Here is a 19,446-nt window from a genome sequence, read left to right as displayed (position 1 = left end):
AAACAAGAGGAATCTCGGTTGAGAAGATTTCTCCGTAAGAATGGCCTACAGGCACCTCTGTGGGGGCGTTTCTTCATTGATGGGGGGGTGGGCCCAGATCCCTGTGGGCAGGGCCACCCCTAGGTCCCAGACCCGGAGTTGTAGAAAGGCTGAGGAAGTCGGTAAGCAGCGTTCCCACGTGCATTTTGCTTCAGTTCCTGCCTTCTGCCCTGAGTTCCCTGGATGACGGTCGGCAGGCTATAAGCCCTTTCTTCACCAAGTTGCTTTTGATCTGGTGTTATCACTTTAATAAGCAAACTAAGACAAAATCCTAAGCCTGTTGAACTCTGCACCAAACAGCAACTGGCTGCCCTGGGTGTGGTGGTGGGCCTTCACTCTGTGGTTCCTCGTGTCCTAGACGCCGAAACTCGTTACAACAGCTTTTCTTTACAATAGAGAAGTCGTCTTACAGGAAACGGCACAAGCACAGCAGAGTAGAGTGCCTGAATCTGGGGAAAGCATTCTCCCTTACACACGTCCCCAACGGCCACGCCCATAGCCACGCCCCCTAAGACTGGCCCTATTTAGAGCACTCCCCACCGGACACGCCCCGCCCAAAAGCGAACCACGCCCCAGGGAGCCGGACCGCCTAGTCTTCCGAGTGCCCGCCTCTCCACCTTAGCAACCGACAGGACTCTTTCACCTTAGCAACTGCTACAGTGGCCACCATGGCTGAAGAGGAAGTTCCTGCGGCGTCTGAGCGAGTTCTGAAGATACAGAGAGTGTTCATAAACCATCTGGACACCTACAGCAGCGGAAACATAGGAAAGGTGAGCGGCGGCCCGAGTCAGACTCCCTGGTCCATCCCCACCTCAAAGGTCTACACCACAGGCTGGTAGGTGCCTCCCCAGAATAAGATTCCAATCCTGACAGGTGAGCGCCTTCAGGATCTGTCCCTAACCACTCTTGATCCACTCTCCTTCCTGGAAACCCAGGTGTTTGGAGACTGCAAGTCAGTCCCCGGTCCCTACTTCTCTAAAATGGGGAAACCGAGGCTCAAGAGAGAAAAGGTTTTGTAAAGATCATATAGGGAGCCCGGCGTTGGTGGCGCACACCTTTAATCACAGCACTCGAGAGGCAGGGGCAGGCGGATCTCTGTGAGTTCGAGGCCAGCCTGGTCTACAAAAGCGAGTGCCAAGATAGACTCCAAAGCTACACAGAGAAACCCTGCCTCGAAAAAAAAAATGTATAGGAGCAGACAAGTTATATGTACATTCAATGTCGCCCATGAGACATTCGTCTGCCCTTTTTCAATCACCTATTTTTTTGCTAGGCACAATTTTTTACCAGGTCCCATAAAGCTTCCTCACCTCCAGGAGGGCTGGGGAGACAGCCCGATGGGAGACGGTACTTGAATCACAAGCATGAGGACTTGAGGTCTGACCACCATCATCCATGTAAAAGCTGGGCGTCTGGGAAGCAATTGTGGAGATCCTGGGAGCTTGCTGGCCAGCCAGTCAAGCTGAGATGACACGGGCCAGGTTCGGTGAGACACTGTCTCAAAAATTAAGTGAAGAGCCGGGCGTTGGTGGCGCACGCCTTTAATCCCAGCACTCGGGAGGCAGAGACAGGCAGATCTTTGTGAGTTCGAGGCCGGGCTGGTCTACAAGAGCTAGTTCCAGGACAGCCTCCAAAGTCACAGAGAAACCCTGTCTCGAAAAAAACAAAAAAAAATTTAAGTGAAGATATAAAGAGAAAGACACCTTTCTACCTCTAGTCTAGACACAGAGAGACAGAGACAGAGACATAGAGAGGAGAGAGAGAGAACAAGAATCTAGGAGCTGTCATCTTAAACTGTTCATTTGTCAAAAGAAAGCCATGTTAGGGGCTGGAGAGATGGCTCAGGGCTAAGAGCACTGGTTATTCTTCTAGATGACTAGGTTCAATTTCCAGCACTCATACGGCAGCTCACAACTGTAACTCCAGTCCCAGATGATCTGATGCCCTCTCTGGCCTCTGTGGGCACTGCATGCACATGGTGCACACACATACACACAGGCACACACATATGCATAAAGCAAAATAAATAAACCTTGGCATGTGCAATTAGAACCCAGGTTTCCTGCCTCCCAAGAGTGTTAAAAATGAGTATAGAAGTCAGGCGCTGGTGGCGCACACCTTTAATCCCAGCACTCGGGAGGCAGAAGCAGGCAGATCTCTGTGAGTTCGAGGCCAGCCTGGTCTACAGAGAGAGTTCTAGGACAGCCTCCAAAACAATACAGAGAAACCCTGTCTTGAAAAAAAAATGAGTGTGGAAACAACCCCCCAGTGACTCCTTAGAGCAACTCATCAGATGAGCAGTTGTGAAATTAAATTCTGGCATGGATTATTGAGGGGCCGTGGCCTGCCTGGATGGCTACATAGCACTAGAATACACAGACAGCTGATACTTTCCATTTGCTAGGGAAGCTCTCACCAGACAAGCAATGTACAGTAGAGAAGGCTGTGAAGACACCAGGAAAGCAGCTCTCTTCAAAGTTGAATATATTTTTAATTTATTTTTAATTTAATGTAAATTAGAAAAAAGTTGCTTCACATATCAATCCTAGCTCTATTTCCCTCTCCTCCTCTCCCGCCCCCTTTCAGCCCTCCCTCACCCCTCCCCCTTTTTTCCGGTTTTTCGAGGCAGGGTTTCTCTTTGGCTTTGGAGGCTGTCCTGGAACTAGCTCTTGTAGACCAGGCTTGTCTCGAACTCACAGAGATTCACCTGCCTCTGGCTTGTCTCAAACTCACAGAGATCCACCTGCCTCTGCTTCCCGAGTGCTGGGATTAAAGGTGTGCGCCACCACTGCCCGGCAGTTGGATATATTTTTAATGAAGTGCTTTTCTTTTTTTCTTTTGTTCTCTTATGATCTTAGCCTGTTTTCATAGCAGCTAATTTTTTTTAATTGGCACTGAAATGAGATAGAGGTTTTACATTACAAATTAAATCTTTTTTTCAACATACCAACCTGTTCCCTCCCTCATCTCCTTTCTGCCCCCTCCCCCATCCACTTCTCAGTCTCCATCCAGAAGGAATAAGACCTGCCATGGGAGTCAACAAAGTGTGACATATCAAGTTGAGGCAGGGGATGTGAGGGCGATCTGGCTGCGACATCTGTCACTCCATTGATCGCCAGGGTTGATTCGGCTGATCTGGCTGGCTAGGTGGGTGTCCACTTCCTCCCTCACCGCTCCATGTGTGTCCCTCCCGAAGCTGTGCGCTCGGTCAAAGAGGACGACCTTCCCCGAATAGAGGAGGAACGGTCTTCAGTCAAGGGTATACGAGTAGCTGCGCTCCCCTGTTAGAACCTCCAAACAAGCTCTCAAGTTGAGGCAGGACCAAGCTCCTCCCCCTGGAATCGAGGCTGGGCAAGACATCCCACCATAGGGAATAGGTTCCAAAGAGCCAGTTCATGCATCAGGGACAGGTCCTGGTCCCACTGCCCTGGCCCTACAAAAGACCAAGCTACACAACTGTCACCCAAATGCAGAGAGCCTAGGTCAGTCCCATGCCGGCTCACTGGTTGTTAGTTCAGACTCTGTGAGCGCCCACAAGCTAGGGTCAGCTGTGTCTGTGGGTTTCCTCATCATGATCTTGAAGCCCCTTGCCTATATATAATCCCTCCTCCCTGTCTTCAACTGGACTCCTGTAGCTCAGCCCAGTGCTCGGCTATGGTTCTCTGCATCAGTTACTGGATGAAGGCTCTATGATGGCCATTAGGGGAGTCACCAAGACAGATTAAATCTTAAAAAATAAGCGTAAATCTTAGCCAACATCATTATTCTGCTTTGTTATTCCACAGTAGTGGCCACTGGCCCCATGTAGTCACTTCAGTATGGCTAGTCCCCAGAGAGAAGCACAGTAAACTGAAATGCATATTGAGTGCCAAAGACCAGAGTTTGACAAAAAGAAGACACCCCTGCAAGTCCACCATTGAGAAGCCGGAGCTAGCCTGAGCTACACAGCAAGACATTGTCTATTTAAAAGAAAAGTACAAAGGAAAACATCTCATCAGTTTTTATAGAGGCTGGAAAGTGTAACAGGGCCCCAGACCTTAGTACACCCTGAGACCTTAGCACAGCCGACTCCATGATGGAAGTAACATAAAATTCAGCACATAAACAGCACCACCTGCCAAATCGAAAACAAAGGCCTAACCCACCCAAGTCCAGATAGTTCTGGGAATATCTCAAAATGTACTAACATTGCTGTTTAGCTTTTGTAGTTCTGCTCCTGGCTAACCGAACTTGTTTACTGCAGTGTGTCAACCCAGAACATGGTTTTTGTGCTTAAAAGCTCACCCTGAAAAGGGCTCAGTGCTGCACTGGGATCCTGAGTGCCCGGTTATAGTTTCCAGCTGGCTAATAAAGACTCCCTATTGGTTTAAACCCATGTTTGATCAGTCTTCTCTGGTAAATGCCCCACAACAGAAAACATCTCAGTGGTAGAGCATGTTTGAAGCCCTGTGTTTAAAATACATCACAAGCCAGTCAGTGATGTGTGCATGCCTTTAACCCCAGCACTGGTGAGGCAGAGGGAGGCTGAACTCTGAGTTCAAGACCAGCCTCGTCTACAGAGTGAGTTCCAGGACAGCTGGGGGGCCTACAGAGAAACTCTGTCTCAAAAAACCAAAAAACTGTCGGGCGTTGGTGGCGCACGCCTTTAATCCCAGCACTCGGGAGGCAGAGGCAGGCGGATCTCTGTAAATTCGAGACCAGCCTGGACTACCAAGCGAGTTCCAGGACAGCCTCCAAAGCCACAGAGACACCCTCCTGTCTCGAAAAAAAAAAAAACCAATAAGATACAGCACAACCATAGTAATTTACATTGATTATATATTAACTGAGAGACAGTGCTTTGGGTTTATTAGATTAAGTAAAACATTTAGGGCTAAAGGATGTGGTAGTGATCTTGGCCAGCATATGCAAGGACCTGCTTTTGATCCCCAGTACTGAAATGATGTTTTAGATTTAATTTTGTCTGCTTTTGTTTTGTGTGTTTTAGATGTAACCATTAGATAGTTTTAGGATAGGGATCTGGCTGAGCCAGCAGATGCTTGCCTACTGGGCACAAAACAAGTATGGTGGCACGTGACTAGTCACATTCAGGAGATGGAGGCAGGAGCATTAGAGATTGAGGTCATCTTTGGCTCCCTAGCAATCTCAAGGCCATCTTAAAATACATGAAATTCTGCTTTGAGAGAGATTGACAGAGAGATAGGGGAAAGGGAGGGAGAGGGAAGGGTAAAGGATAGGCAAACTGATTTTTGTTTGCTAGGTTTTTAGTCAGGGTTTTTCTGTGTAGCCCTGACTTTCTTGGAACGGTTTTTGTAGATCAGGCTGGCCTTAAACTCAGGGATCCACCAGCCTCCAGAGTGCTGGGGTTAAACTGGCAAACTGATTTTAAATTACCTTAGGGGTTCATATTGCATATCTGTGTTCCCATTGAACAATGCAAACATTTTCACCAGAGCTTAGCTCTACCTAGTGCTAACGCAAGCATTTGCCGAAGCCCTGTGTGCCTGTGTCATGGGCTATCCAATGTCCTCTCGTGTGTGACCATGGTCCTGTGTTGTGAGCACCCTCATATCAGCCTTGTTGTGACCATGATGTGCAGAGCTTTTGCTCAGGCTGTGGGGTACCCAGTAAAGGCTGGAGTCTAGAATTATCACTCACTGGCTTCCCTTTCTCAAAACTCTGCTTAGTATCCGAGACATTTCTGTTCTCTCGCAGTTCCTGTCTAACTGTGTTGCCGGGGCCTCACTGGAAGAGATTGCAGAAGAGGAGGAAGAAGAAGATGAAACAAAGTCCGCGGCCCCAGAGGCTTCCACCGCAAAAGTAAAGGAAGGCACATTCCAGATCGTGGGCACCTTGGCCAAGCCAGAAAGTGTCAAGCCGGACTTTGCAGTGGAGACATACTCAGTAAGCCCAGGGCTTTCCGGAGTATTTGACAAGGGCAGGATCCCTTTGGTGCTTAGCCCCTCAGCAACCTGTTAGCTCTACCATCACAGGCTTCCATGACGGGACTTGAGACATTTTTTTTTCAATTTTTGTGTTTCATCTGTGCATGACTGCAGGCATGCACATGCCACAGCACACATACATAAGCCAGAGGAGTAAATGTTTGCCTTGCGCTTTGCGACAGGGTTGCTTTGTTGGATTTCGCTGCCCACAGCTGGCCACAGCTGGCCACAGCTGGCCACAGCTGGCCAACAGGTATCCAGCGACCCTTCTGTCATTGCCTCCCATCTCTCCAGACTTACGCTTACATCTCTCTAATGCATCCAGATTAATATGGGTGCTGGGGATCCGAACCCAGGTCCTCATGGCCGTGCAGCAAGTGCTTGTACTCACTGAGCCATCTCCCCAGCCCAGGACACATCTTTCTACTGTGCCAGAGAATACCACAATTTAAAGTCTCCGCTTTAAATCTGGGGCCATAGCAAAACATTTAAGTGGGATATTCTTGAAAGAGACCTGTCTACTCTTGACTTCCAAACTCCTGAAACCCTTCTCACTATGGAGCATCAAGCGTATGACCACACGAATGCACCTTACAGGAAGGAGGAGTGGTGTGGGGTAATGAGCTCCTGGGGGCTTACATCTGCCTATTGAGCAGCTGTGTCCCCTTTACTGACAAGCTGGACCCTGTCCCCACTGGGAGACATTTCTGTACCCCTAGAAGAGGGGCCACTCTCCCAGGCTAAGTCTCCGTCCACCTGGCCCACTACTCTCTAACCCACCTTAGAGCTCTGTGCACCTCATAACCTGTTTGTGCCTCAAGATTTAAACCATTGGGGCTGGAGAGAAGGCTCATTGGTTAAGAGCACTGGCTGCTCTTCGAGAGGTCCTGAGTTCAATTCCCAGCAACCACATGGTGGCTCACAACCACCTGTTATGAGATCTGGTGCCCTCTTCTGGCCTGCAGGGATACATTCAGGCATAACACTGTATACATAATAAGTAAATAAATCTTAAGAAAAAAATCCTTAAAGAAAAGAAAAAGATTTAACCCATTACCTATGACAGTTACAAAATGTGAGAAAAGTATTTTTTTTTTTTGGTTTTTCGAGACAGAGTTTCTCTGTATTGTTTTGGAGGCTGTCGGTCCAGCCTGGCCTCGAACTCACAGAGATCCACCTCTCTGCCTCCCGAGTGCTGGGATTAAAGGCATGCTCCACCACCGCCACCCGGCAGAAAAGTATTTTCAAGACCTGTACTGCATCTGGTCGTGGTGGCTCACACCTGTACCCCAAGCACTTGGGAGGTAAAGACAGATGAATCATAAGTTCAAGGCTAGTCAGTACAAATGAGGGCCAGTGTTCACGTGTGAGTCCATGGAATCATCCCAAATTTAAACTGTAACAAAGACCGTGTCTTCAAATAAGGTCAGACTGAAGTACTAGAACTTAGGATGCCAACGCATCTGTGGTGGTTTGAATAATGGTGCCCATAGGCTCACATATCTGAGTGTTTGCTTGCCAGATGGTTGAACTGTTTGGGAAGGACTAGGAGGCGTGACCCTGTTGAAGGAGGTGTGTCACTGGGGGTGGGGCTTGAGGTTTCAAAAGTCCACACCGGTTCCAGTGTCTTTCTCTCTGCCTCCTGCTTGTGGATCAGATGCAAACTCTCAGCTCTTGCTCCAGGACCATGGCTGCCTGCTGCCACGCTCCCCACCAGGATAAATAAGGACTCTGGCCCTCTGAAACTGTAAGCAAGCTCCTGATTAAATACCTCCTTTTATAAGTTGTCTTGGCCATGGTGTCTCTTCACAGCAATAGAACACTGACTAAGAAAAATATCCTTTCAGGGAGAGGAGACAGCTTATGACATTGGCCTCTTAAAGCCGACTTCTGGGCTGACTTACAAGGGAACACACAGTGACAGCATCAAGACAGAGATGGGAGCCATGTCTCTGGAAAGCTACACAATCACTCCCTGAGAGCTAAAGGAGAGGGAAAGAGTGAATTCTCCCCCCACCTGTCAGGAGCCAACCCTTTTGGGACACCTTGACCTTGGAATTGAGCCTCTAGAGCTGTGGTTCTCAACCTTCCTGTACTGTGACCCTTTAATACAGTCTTTCATTATTTTTGTTGCTACTTTATAACTGTAATTTTGCTACTGTTGGGAATGGATACACACACACACACACACACACACACACATTCAAGATAGGGTTTCTCTGTGACTTTGAAGGCTGTGCTGGAACTCACTCTGTAGACCAGGCTGGCCTCAAACTCACAAAGATCCGCCTGCCTCTGCCTCCCGAGTACTGGAATTAAAGGTGTGCACCACCAACGCCTGGCATTTTCTGATAGTCTTAGGTGACCTCTGTGAAAGGGCTGTTTGAACCCCAAAGGAGTCTCAGTTCTCAGGCTGAGAACCACTGCTCTAGATGGTAGTTGTGCTAGATGGTTTTATGTCAGCCTGACACAAGCTAAAGTCATCTGAGAGAAGGCCAGGCTGTACAAGCCTGCAGGACATTTTCTTAATTAGTGATTGATGGGCAGGGCCCAGCCTATTGTGGGTGGAGCCATCCCTGGGCAGGTGGTCCTAGGTTCTATAAGGAAGCAGGCTGATGGGGCTAGAGAAATGGCTCAGTGCTTAAGAACACTTGCTGCCCTCCCAGAGAACTTGGGTTCGGTTCCCAGCACCCACATGGTAGCTCATAACTGCCTATAACTCCAATTCCAGGGGATCTGACACATTCACACCAATGCACATAAAATAAAGTTAGATAAACTTTTAAAAGGATAGCAGATTGATCAAGCCATGGAGAGCAAGCCAGCAAGCAGTACCCCTCTATGGTACCGCATCAGTTCCTACCTCCAGGCTCCTACCCTCCTTGAGTTCCTGCCCTGGCTACTTTTGATAATGAACTGTAATATGGAACTGTGAATGAAACAAACCCTTTCCTGCTCAAGTTGCAGTAATGACCCTAAGACAGTGGTGTAGTACATGTCCATTATTTAAGGCACCCAGTGTCTTCTTGCACATTGTTGTAGTCACCCAAGCAAATTACAGTTATGAATGCAAAGGAACCAGAAAGGGGCTGGAGAAACACGGACACACGCATACCTGTGTGCAAACTGGAAGACAGCACTGGGTGTCTTCCTCCTCTGAGACAGTGTCTCCCTGGCCTGCTCACCCAGTAGGCTAGGTTGGCTGGTGAGGGAGCCCCAGAAATCCTCTCCCCTCTGCCTCCCCAGCTTTGCAAGTGGAAGCCATCCCAGCCAGCACTTCATTTTTATGCAGACGGAACTCGGGTTCTCACACTTCCAAGGCTTTACTGACTCATCCAGCCCACATTTTGCAGGGTTTTTGTTTGGTTTGTGGATACAGGGTTTCCCTGTGTAGCTTTGGAGCCTGTCCTGGAATTTGCTCTGTAGACCAGGCTGGCCAAGAACTCACAGAGATCTGCCTGCCTCTGCCTCCCTAGTGCTGGGATTAAAGGTGTGCACCACCAACACCCGGCTATGTTTTGCAGTTTTTAAAACCACCCATTCCAGGCTGTTTTCAATGATGTCATTGTTACTTGTTAATGACACACAAAAGAGAGCTGAGATTTCATTTTAATAGAAACACCTCTACAAATGCTTCCGATCATGATCTCCTGGCGTGGACAAAAAATAATTCAGAGGCTGTCAGGCCATCTAGACGTCCAGGTTGCCTTGTCGACCTGTTAACATAAAGGGATCATTGCTTTTCTCTTCAGATTATCTCCCGAGAAGACCTTCTCACTCATCTGCTGGAGTGTGACGTTGTCATCTATAACATCACCGAAAACGCGAAGCAAGTGGAGGAAGCCATATGGGCAGTCTCGGGTCAGTGAGCTATGAGGAACCACTAGGGATGGAAAAGGCTATAGTCCCACCTCCCAGTTAACCCTTCATAATCTCAAGGGGTACTGTTTATGCGCAGCCGCCTTGAGAGGCATGGAAGAACTGGTCTGAGAAGTACCTGAAGTTTGAAGTATGTGCTAGTGAAGGCACCTGTCTGGTGGTGTTTTATTGAAGGTCTTACGGTGTAGCTCGGTGTCTTAGTTTCTTAGCTGCTGCTGCTGCTGCTGCTACTGTGATTAAAAACACCCTGGCAGAGCCGGGAGTTGGTGGCACACGCCTTTAATCCCAGCACTCGGGAGGCAGAGGCAGGCGGATCTCTGTGAGTTCAAGGCCAGCCTGGTCTACAAGAGCTAGTTTCAGGACAGCCTCCAAAGCTTAAAGGAGAAAGGGTTTATTCTGGCTCAGTTCAAGGTACGGTTGGTCATAATGAGGCACTCAAGGTGGCAGGCACTTAACCACTGGCCTCCTCCGGTCCTTCTGGCCTCCTCCAAGCAGCGTGCAAAAGGACATGCATCTGTGCAGGCGAAAACACCTGCACACATAAAATAAATAATTTTTTAAGTGGGCCACATGAGTGAATATACTCAAGGGCCCTAATTGTTGATTGGGGCTTTCTTTTATGAGGCTCAAGAGAAAGAGGCCTTCGGTTGTTACGGGATATGGTGAGGTTGGTTCTCTATTTTGATTGGCAGATTTAAGATCTGGAACTCACGGTGCATTCCCCTTCCCATGCTGCACTTGATTTTGATCATATACATGCCCAATTATGCATAGACATACAGACTGTGAATAGGGAACTCTCTCTAAAAGGTCACTCTGAGGACTCAGTTTGCCTCATTCATTAAAGACACTTGCCACCAAGCCTGATTACTAGAATTCCTTTGCCAGGGCCCATGTGACAGAAGCAGAAAACTGACTCTCACAGATTTTCCTCTGTCCTCTGCACAGCTGCTATGGCAAACACACACACACACACACACACACACACTTAAAGTTTCAGCCTAGATCTGCCCATTTTTTCTTGGTCTCAGGATATGGATCTGGGGCAAGTTTAAAGAGACATGGCCATCATTTGAGGGCCACTAAGAGGAGTAGCATGTGCACAGTTAAAAGCATGTGCATGCAGCCTGGTGTGGGAGGAGTTCTAGGCTGCCACCAGGTTGCTAAATGCGTTATCTGGAAAGAGGTGAGCATGGGTAGTCCATACAGGCTGCTGAATGCCTTCTTGGAAAAGGGGGTGTTTGTTGTCTAAGTTTAGAGGTGCCCTCAGGTACTAAGCTATTCCTATGCTTGCCTGCCCCAGCCAGAGATGGCCCTTGACTCTGGAGTTTAGACAGTAAACATAGACTTTCAACTGTGACAGATAAGCATCAGCCCATCAGAGGATGACCCCATGACTCCTCCAGGAAAAGTAAACATTTCTCAAACTGGGGCATTGCACTGGTTCTCCTGGGATTTAAATGTAGAGCACATCTTATTTCTCTTTTCTTTTTTTTTTCTTTAAGAAAACTTCACCTCTCTACTTGGAGGAAACAGTTTAACTAAAGTGTGTGGCTTGTGAGGTAGAATGTTTCTGTGCAAGAAAATACAGTCATTATATATTCTGCTGGCACAGTCACTAGGCCACTGTGGTGGGTGAGCCTAGAGAGAAAAGTCAGGGATTTTGTCTTTTTACCCCAGACACATTTTCAGATCTTGTCTGTCTGTCTGTCTTTCTTTTTTGTTTTGTTTTGTTTTTTTTTTTTTTTTGGTTTTCTTTGAGACAGGGTTTCTCTGTGTAACAGCCCTGGCTGCTGTAGACCAGGCTAGCCTTGAACTCACAGAGATCCTACTGCCTCTGCCTCCTGAGTATTGGGATCAAAGTTGTGTGTCACCTCATCTGGCCAGATCTTGTTTTTCTTAAAATGAATGTATATTCTGAATGTATATTCTTTGAAAAAAACAACATTTGGTATGCACAGTGTGTGTGTGTGTGTGTATGGTGTGTGTGTGTGTGTTTTGTGTGTGGTGTGGGTGTGGTGTATGTGTGTGTAATGTGTGGCATGTGTGTGGTGTGTGTGTGTGGTGTGTATGTAATGTGTGGTATATGTGGTGTGTGTGTAGTGTGTGTGATGTGTGTGTGGTGTGTATGTAGTGTGTGTGTTGTGTGTGTAATGTGTGTGTTGTGTGGTATGTGTGTGGTATGTGTGGTATGTGGTGTGTGTGTGGTATGTGTGTGGTGTGTGTATGGTGTGTGTGTGTAATGTGTGGTATGTGTGTATGTAGTGTGGGATATGTGTGTGTGTAATGTGTGGTGTGTGTGTGTAATGTGTGGTATGTGTGTGTGGTGTGTATGTGTGGTGTGTATAATGTGTAGTATGTGTGTGTGTGTACCCGCCCACAGAGACCAAAAGAAGGCCTCTTGTCTCCTTGAATTGGAGTTACAGACATTGGGAATGACAGACATGGCCCAGCGGAAACTGAACTTAGGTCTTCGCCATGTTCTTTTTTTTTTTTTTTTTTTTTGGTTTTTCGAGACAGGGTTTCTCTGTGGCTTTGGAGGCTGTCCTGGAACTCGCTCTGTAGACCAGGCTGGCCTCGAACTCACAGAGATCCCTTCTCCATGTTCTTAACCAACGGCTGAGCCCCTCTCCAGCCCCTAAGTACATGATGAGATGAGAGGACTGTACAGCTGGATCTTTCTTTAGGTCACCAGCTCACAACTGACAACATGAAGACTATTAATTATGAAGGTTCAGCCTTGGCTCAGGCCTGTCCCACTAGCTCTAATAACTTAAATGAACCTGCTTCTATTAATCTACATTTCAACGTATGACTTTTTAACCTTTCTTTCATTCTGTATGTCTGACTTCCTCTTCGTCTCTGGGCATCTCCTGTGTAATTCTCAGGCCTGGATCCCTCTTGCTCCATCTCCCCAGAGCCCCGCCTGGTCTCCCTGCCTAGCTATTGGCCATGCAGCTCTTCATAACGTCAACCACAGCAATGTATCTTCACACAGTGTACAAATATCCCACAGCAGACTGGGATTCTGAAACCAAGCTGCCTACACACAAAACTGTCAAAAAATAGCAAAAAAGACAGGCAGGTGGGGCAAGGATAGAAAAGAAAGATACAGGGTTGGAGATGTGGCTCAAATGAGTCCTTGCCTAACAGGGGTTCAATCCCCAGCAGTGCTTAAACTGGACGTGATGGTACACACCCACAACCCCTAGCATTCTGAGGGTGGAGGCAGAATCGGAAGTCCAAGGGCATCCTTTGTTTCACAGCTAGTTGGAGGTCAGGCTAGGGAACAGGGAAACAAAGAAAAGAAAGAGTGATCCTAACGTCCCACCCGCAGGACACTCATCGTGGGTCTGGTGGACACCTAGGGAAAAGATGGGGGGCGGGGGATACAAGGACGGACGCCAAGACAAGAGTCTGATCAAGGCGACCACTTTATTCATCCCAAAGGGATTTATATAGGGAAAGGAGGAGGGGAAGGAATGGGGGATGTGCTGTAGCTGCAATGAACCTGGCAGAGCGGAAGGTCAGTGGGATGGGTAGGGCATCCTGTGTCCTCTGGTAACCTAACTGCAGACTCTAACTTTATCTTTCACAATCCACCTTCTATTAAGCCTACGCCCTAGATAAGCCGCAGGTCTGTTTCTGGAATTTGGCAGGTAGCAGGGTGGTCCCGAGTCACATACTTTCTATGAGGGTCTTTTCTTATGAGTATGTGAGGCAGCCGTGCCTGGTTGATGGCCGGAGGTCCCTGACATGATCCTCCTTAACGAATACTGCTCTTTACCAACACTGTATTGTTTTGAAATGTTTTAGAATTCTTGTACCTCGCCTTTCATGGATACTGTGAAAGGAAGGACAGGAGAAAGGAATGAACTCCTAGCATTGAGGGGAAAATATTTGCAAACAAGGGATGCTGGCTTCTATGGGGGGACAGGCAGAACATATTCAACCTATTATAAGTGTCACACATTTTTTAAAAGGTGACCCAGTTAGAGCCCTAGAAAATGTGACACAGATTCACAAAACAGGCCAAAGTGAAGCACAGCAGAGAGGAAACGTTGAAAGAACAAAATTAAATGGAAAAGGCAATGTTCTTACAAGAATTAAAAGCAAGCAAATGTCAAAGGAACGATTGAAGTTGGGATCAGCATGGACGCGTAGCGCGGTGGCCTCAGGCTGAGTTCAGCCATGCTCTCCCATCTGAGGGTGAGTCCCTGCATTTTTTCAGCAGGGACACCAGCACCTCGGTGTGCTATTGTGTAAGGAGTCACCTAACAGGATTGCAAGTGTGCCTGATGCTCCAAGGACCCCTATGGTACCTCAGCAAAATCAGCCAACAGCAAGACTTCTTCAGTGCAACCATAACCCCCCCTCTGGCAGGCTGGCCATAGCCTATGGCAGAACCCTCCATTAGTGACACGATCACTGCCCCTTGTGCATGCCTGTTCTACACACTCATGTCACTTGGTTCCTGAACTGCATTTCCACCTGGCCTAGGCTCTCTACCCCAGCCCTTGGGTCCCCGAAGCAGAGTCCCCATGCCCACCCCCCAAGTCAGCTACATGTGAAGGGAAGACACAGCCTAAATTACATCCTCACCTGAAGCCTAAACTACAAAGAAACGGCTTCTGTGGAACCCCAGAAGGCCTTTGCCCCCTGACTGCAGCCTTCTGCAGAGGTCCCAACACTCGTTTTGGGTAGCTCACAACCACTTGTAAGTCCAGCTGCTGATACCTCTAAGGTCTGCTGGCATCTGCAGTCACATGGATATACCCTCACTCAATACTAAAAATAGAATTAAAATGTTTAAAACAAAGCAAAAAAAAAAACTCTTCTATGGATTCAAATGGCTGCTCTATGTTTCTGCCCCCACAGCATTGAATGAAGAAGTCGTCCATTTTGAGAAGAGAAAGGTGTTCATTTTGCTGTCAACGGTGATGACGTGGGCGAGATCCAAACCTCTGGACCCTGTGAGTGGACTGCTAGCCTTTCTTCACAGGGATCTGTGTATCCCTACACTCCTGAACCCCACCCCATCTCAAGCATTCAACAGAGTTCATCAACTCTACCTACATTCAGATCTAGGGGAGTTCATTATTTTACATACCACCAAGGCTTGGTGGTTCTTGTATGTGTTCTTTTGTTTTCTGAGACAGCACCTCATATAGTCCAGGCTGGCCTCAAACTCACTCTATAGCCAAGGATGGCTTTAACTTTAGATCCATCTACCTCTACACCCAGAGAGCTGGGATTACAGGCTTTCATGGCATACTCAGTTTTTATGTGGTGCTAGGGCTCAAACCCAGGGTTTTGTGTACACCAGACAAACACTCTGACACTGAGCTACAGCCCCAGTAGTGACTAAGTTTTAGCACAAATATTCTTTCAGTGTACGGACTCTAAAAATGTATTCATTTAGCCGGGCGTTGGTGGCGCACACCTTTAATCCCAGCACGCGGGAGGCAGAGGCAGGCGGATCTCTGTGAGTTCGAGGCCAGCCTGGACTACCAAGTGAGTTCCAGGACAGCCTCCAAAGCCACAGAGAAACCCTGTCTCGAAAAACCAAAAAAAAAAAAAAAGTATTCATTTGTTTATCCTGGATGTCCCATTTATTTCTCTTTAATCTGGCAACCCTGTCTATGGGTTGGACGCATGGGTGTAAAAAAACAGTCAATCATGTAATATGTAATTTGTCCAGGATCTGCCATGTACACAGAATGATAGAGTAGCTACATCTTCCTTCACAAACTATGTTTTTGTGTCTTTCTCCTAAAAGAATCACCAGTACTGGATTTGTTCCATCCCCACTCCCATCTATCCATCCTTCCATACACACACACAAACACACACACACACACACACATACACACACACCACACACACCCATCCATCCACCTATCCATCCATTCATCTGTCCATCTATTCACCCATCCACCCACCCATCCATCCTTCTACTTATCCAGCAGTTTGTTAGCCAATGTTCTTAACTCATCTTCCAAAATGTGTCACCAGCCCATCTTTTTATCCATGGCAACTTTCTAGCTCAGCTGTCAGCTTCCCTGACTATGAAATTTGCTGCATGGCCGTTTTCAGCTGTTGATGCCATCTAGGGGTGCAGGAATGGGTTTGTTTTCTCTGCCAATCAAAGCACTACAGGGAAGAAAAGAAGTGTTACTGGAAATCTTGGGAAGTCCCAACAGAACCATCATACGACACCTGGAAGGTGGGGTTCCCTGTTGAGGTTCATTAATAAAAGGATTTCTGAGAGGACAAAACCAGAAGCATTGGGGACAGGATATTAGTTTAAAAGGAAAACCCCAAGGCAAGCAATCTGTAAGCCTCACAGCTGCCCCGAAGGCAGGAGGAGAATGGTAAAGAAAAGGACCAAAGTCAGGCTGCTTGAGATGAGGCAGCATGGGGCAGTCTCCTGCTGGCAGGCACCAAGACAGGAGGAGAGTGTGGGAGATGAGTGAGGACGCCTGGTGTTGATTAGCAGCTAAGAAAGGATCTCTCGGTCCTGGCCAGCCCCAGAAGGGAGGGAAGACAAATAGCTAGCAGACATGCCAAACTTCAGGGTGGCCCGGACTCACTGCACTGGACAGTGAGGGCTCCAGAAAGGAAAAGCACATTATCTTAAGGTGAAGCGGGTCCTTGAACGGACACTATGGATTAACCAGGGAAAAAAAGAAGTTTGTCTCCACCTAGTGGAGGATTCTATTCTTTACACTGTGAGTTCCTTTCAATCAGTGGTCCTGATACACCGGGTTGAGTTTTAACACGCACACGCAGGCCATGGCACCTGTCTGTCCACATTCGCTTGTGAATATTTGCACACATTGTGGATGTATGTACACACACACACACATACAGACACACAACTCCGCCCCTTCCAACGACCTGTAACTTTCAGGATAATCTATATTCCGCAACAGAGCCCTGACCATCTGATTCACGCCTCCTTCATCTTTTTCCAGTTCCCACCTTGGCTGCAGTCACGTGGACCAGGAGCCCATGTAGCCCAGAGAGACTCAAACTCACTTGCAGCCGAGGATGACTTTGAATTTCTGATCCTCCAGCCTCCACCTCTCTAGTACTGGGATTTCCACACCTGGCCCTTTTCTTCCATTTTGTAACTCACTCCAATCATAGAGCCACCCGAACAGGTTGTGACATGACTTTGTGTCCTGTAGTTTTCTCACAGAGTCCATTTTAAAGTCAAGAGTGTATCCTCCACTCTGCTGGGAGCTGTCTGTGAGACTCTCTCTCCTTAACTGAACATATTTGCAGATATGATTTACTGGCATAGAAAACATCATTCGAGGCTCAGGAGATAGCTCAGCAGAAGATACCCACACATGTTTACCTGAATGCCTGCCAACACACACACACACACACACACACACACACACACACACACGGGAGGGAAGCCACCTTGCTGTTCATATTTGATAGTTTTTCTGTATCTCAATAATAGGTTTCTCCCCCAATGCAGTAAGCCTGATCAAGTCAAATTGAGAAAGTAAAAGAACAGGTTTATTTGAGCAAAGCAAGTCCTGGGTGAGTTCTCCAGTCCAGAGATCTAGGCTAGAGAAGTCACGAGCCTGAATTAAAGCAGGAAGGTTATACAGCCTATAGGTGAGGGGTGATGATGTGTCCAAGACAAGCCGGGTTTGTGCCCCAGTACGGCCAAAAACTGAACACTTCAGACAGAGACTTGGGCTGTTGGAAACTTCGGGGAAGGAGCTGCTGCAGCCACCAAGAATGCAGAACTGGACTTTTGGGTGCCTTTTCTTTGTTGGAGAAGGCAGGGCTTGGAGATCGAGCTATGGGGCTCCTCAGACACTGCAGGAGTGAGCTGCAGGTTCCAATGGAACAATATTTGCATGCCACACAATTCTTACATTGTTAATTTTTATTTATTTGTTTGCTTATTTATTTTTGGTTTTCAGAGACAGTGTTTCTCTGTGTATTTGTGGCCATCCTAGAACTCGCTCTGTAGACCGGGTTGGCCTCAAACTCAGTGATCTCTCTGCCTCTGCCTCCCAAGTGCTGGGATTGAAAGCAGTCACCACTGTGCCTCTTGTGGGTTTTTGTTCCTTTGTTTTTAAGTTCCCAAATGCCCTTGGTCACTGTGCAAATTTCAGCCTCCATTGAGTGTACCATATATGCATTTTTTTCATATTTTGCGGTCAGGACTCATTCCATAGCCCAGGCTGGCCTGGAGCTCACAGAGATCTGTCTCCCTCTGCCTCTGGAGTGCTGGGAGTGAAGGTGTGCACCACCACTGCCTTGCCCATGTTCTCTGGTAATAATCCATTTCTTGTCTTGAATGAGCACGCTTCTCGGTTTACAGCCACGGCGCTGTTTAGATATTTCATACACTCTTGTTACTGCAACCACAGAGGGAAAGGTCTAAGGCTTCCAGGACCCAGATCTGTAAATGTGAATTCAAAGCAGGCAGTGTTTCATTTGCCAGTGTAACTGGGCGTGGTGGTCCGCGTAACCCTGTAATCCCAGGGCTGAGGAGGTGGAGGCGTTAAATCTGAAAATTTCCAGGACAATTGTCCAGCTGAAGCAAGCTTGTGGAATAGTGGCCAGGAAGATGGACAGAGGCTAAGTCCATACCCTGGACTCCCAGAGAATGGCATTATTTCAGTCAGGTGCTCATAAAGGCAGAACCCACAGGGCTTTCCGTCACTGTCTTCCCCTCCCATTGTCCTCCAATCAGGGGCAAGCATGCATCCTATTGTACTTCCTGTCTATGCACCTCCCACCGACATGGGCTCAAGCACATCCAGTGCAGCTGGAGTAACCAGCCATGTTTACTGAAGTGAAAACACGCGACCTGCTACCCTACATGAACAGCAGCCCCCAGCATTCCATGAAGTTATCTGTCCTTGGACAAAGTGAGGCTTACAGGTCAACCTCAGCTCTTACCAGAGGCAAGAAAATGAGAAGTTCAGGGTAAACTCCCTTCGGGTACTTAGCAAATGTAAAGGCAGTCTGGGCAACCTCAGACCCTGGGTCATAAAACAAACAAAAGTCCTCCATTTTGTTAGTGTTATGATACTATGTTGCCCCAAGGGAGACCTTGGTGATTGGGTGAGAGACAAATATGCCGGGCAGGCAGAACTCACAGGGTTGGGGGGGGGTAAGGGGAGAGAGAAGAGAGGGAGAGACACAGAGAGAAAAGAGAGACAGAGATCTGCCTGCCTCCTCAGAGGAACTGCAGAAAGAGAGAGAGAGGAAGTAGGCGGGGCTCCTCTCTTAAAGGGACCTTTTGCAACTGCCTACAGAGTTAGGGTACTGCTTGCCATGTGTGGAGAGGTGACACACTCTGCCAGGATCCCCAAGGGGCCAGGTTCCCCAGGCCAAGGTGTGCCTGGATGCTAGCATTGAAAGACCCTCATTTAGTACACACAGAGCTTCAGTGTGGCCGTGCGGTTTACAGCTAGCAACCCTGCTACCCTTCAATACACAGCCGTAACCAATAGAAAGGCTGATGGCCGGGCCATGTCCCAAAGCTAGATCATCACATCTGTGCCCAGAGCCTACTGCCATGCCCATGATTGCCTTTGGT

The 19,446-nt window shown here is 47.9% G+C and overlaps 1 protein-coding gene across 3 annotated transcripts in view; it reads left to right on the top strand.

Moving 5' to 3' along the window:
• The first annotated feature begins 572 nt into the window (after positions 1-572).
• Ak7 (adenylate kinase 7) overlaps positions 573-19,446 on the top strand; it is a 62,428-nt gene continuing 43,554 nt past the window's right edge. The window contains exons 1-4 of one of the 3 annotated variants that reach the window (XM_040742534.1): positions 573-809; positions 5,755-5,943; positions 9,737-9,845; positions 14,742-14,836. In XM_040742534.1, coding sequence (XP_040598468.1) covers positions 708-809; positions 5,755-5,943; positions 9,737-9,845; positions 14,742-14,836 — 495 coding nt within the window. In that variant the 5' untranslated portion in view covers positions 573-707. Of the gene's footprint in view, positions 810-5,754; positions 5,944-7,641; positions 7,732-9,736; positions 9,846-14,741; positions 14,837-19,446 lie in introns of those variants that run through there. The other 2 variants (XM_040742533.1, XM_040742535.1) reach the window with 2 other exon arrangements.

The sequence above is a fragment of the Mesocricetus auratus genome, unplaced genomic scaffold (assembly GCF_017639785.1).
Source record: "Mesocricetus auratus isolate SY011 unplaced genomic scaffold, BCM_Maur_2.0 Super-Scaffold_15014, whole genome shotgun sequence".
In the NCBI taxonomy this organism is placed as follows: Eukaryota; Metazoa; Chordata; class Mammalia; order Rodentia; family Cricetidae; genus Mesocricetus; species Mesocricetus auratus.
This window is presented reverse-complemented; position numbering and strand designations above follow the sequence as displayed.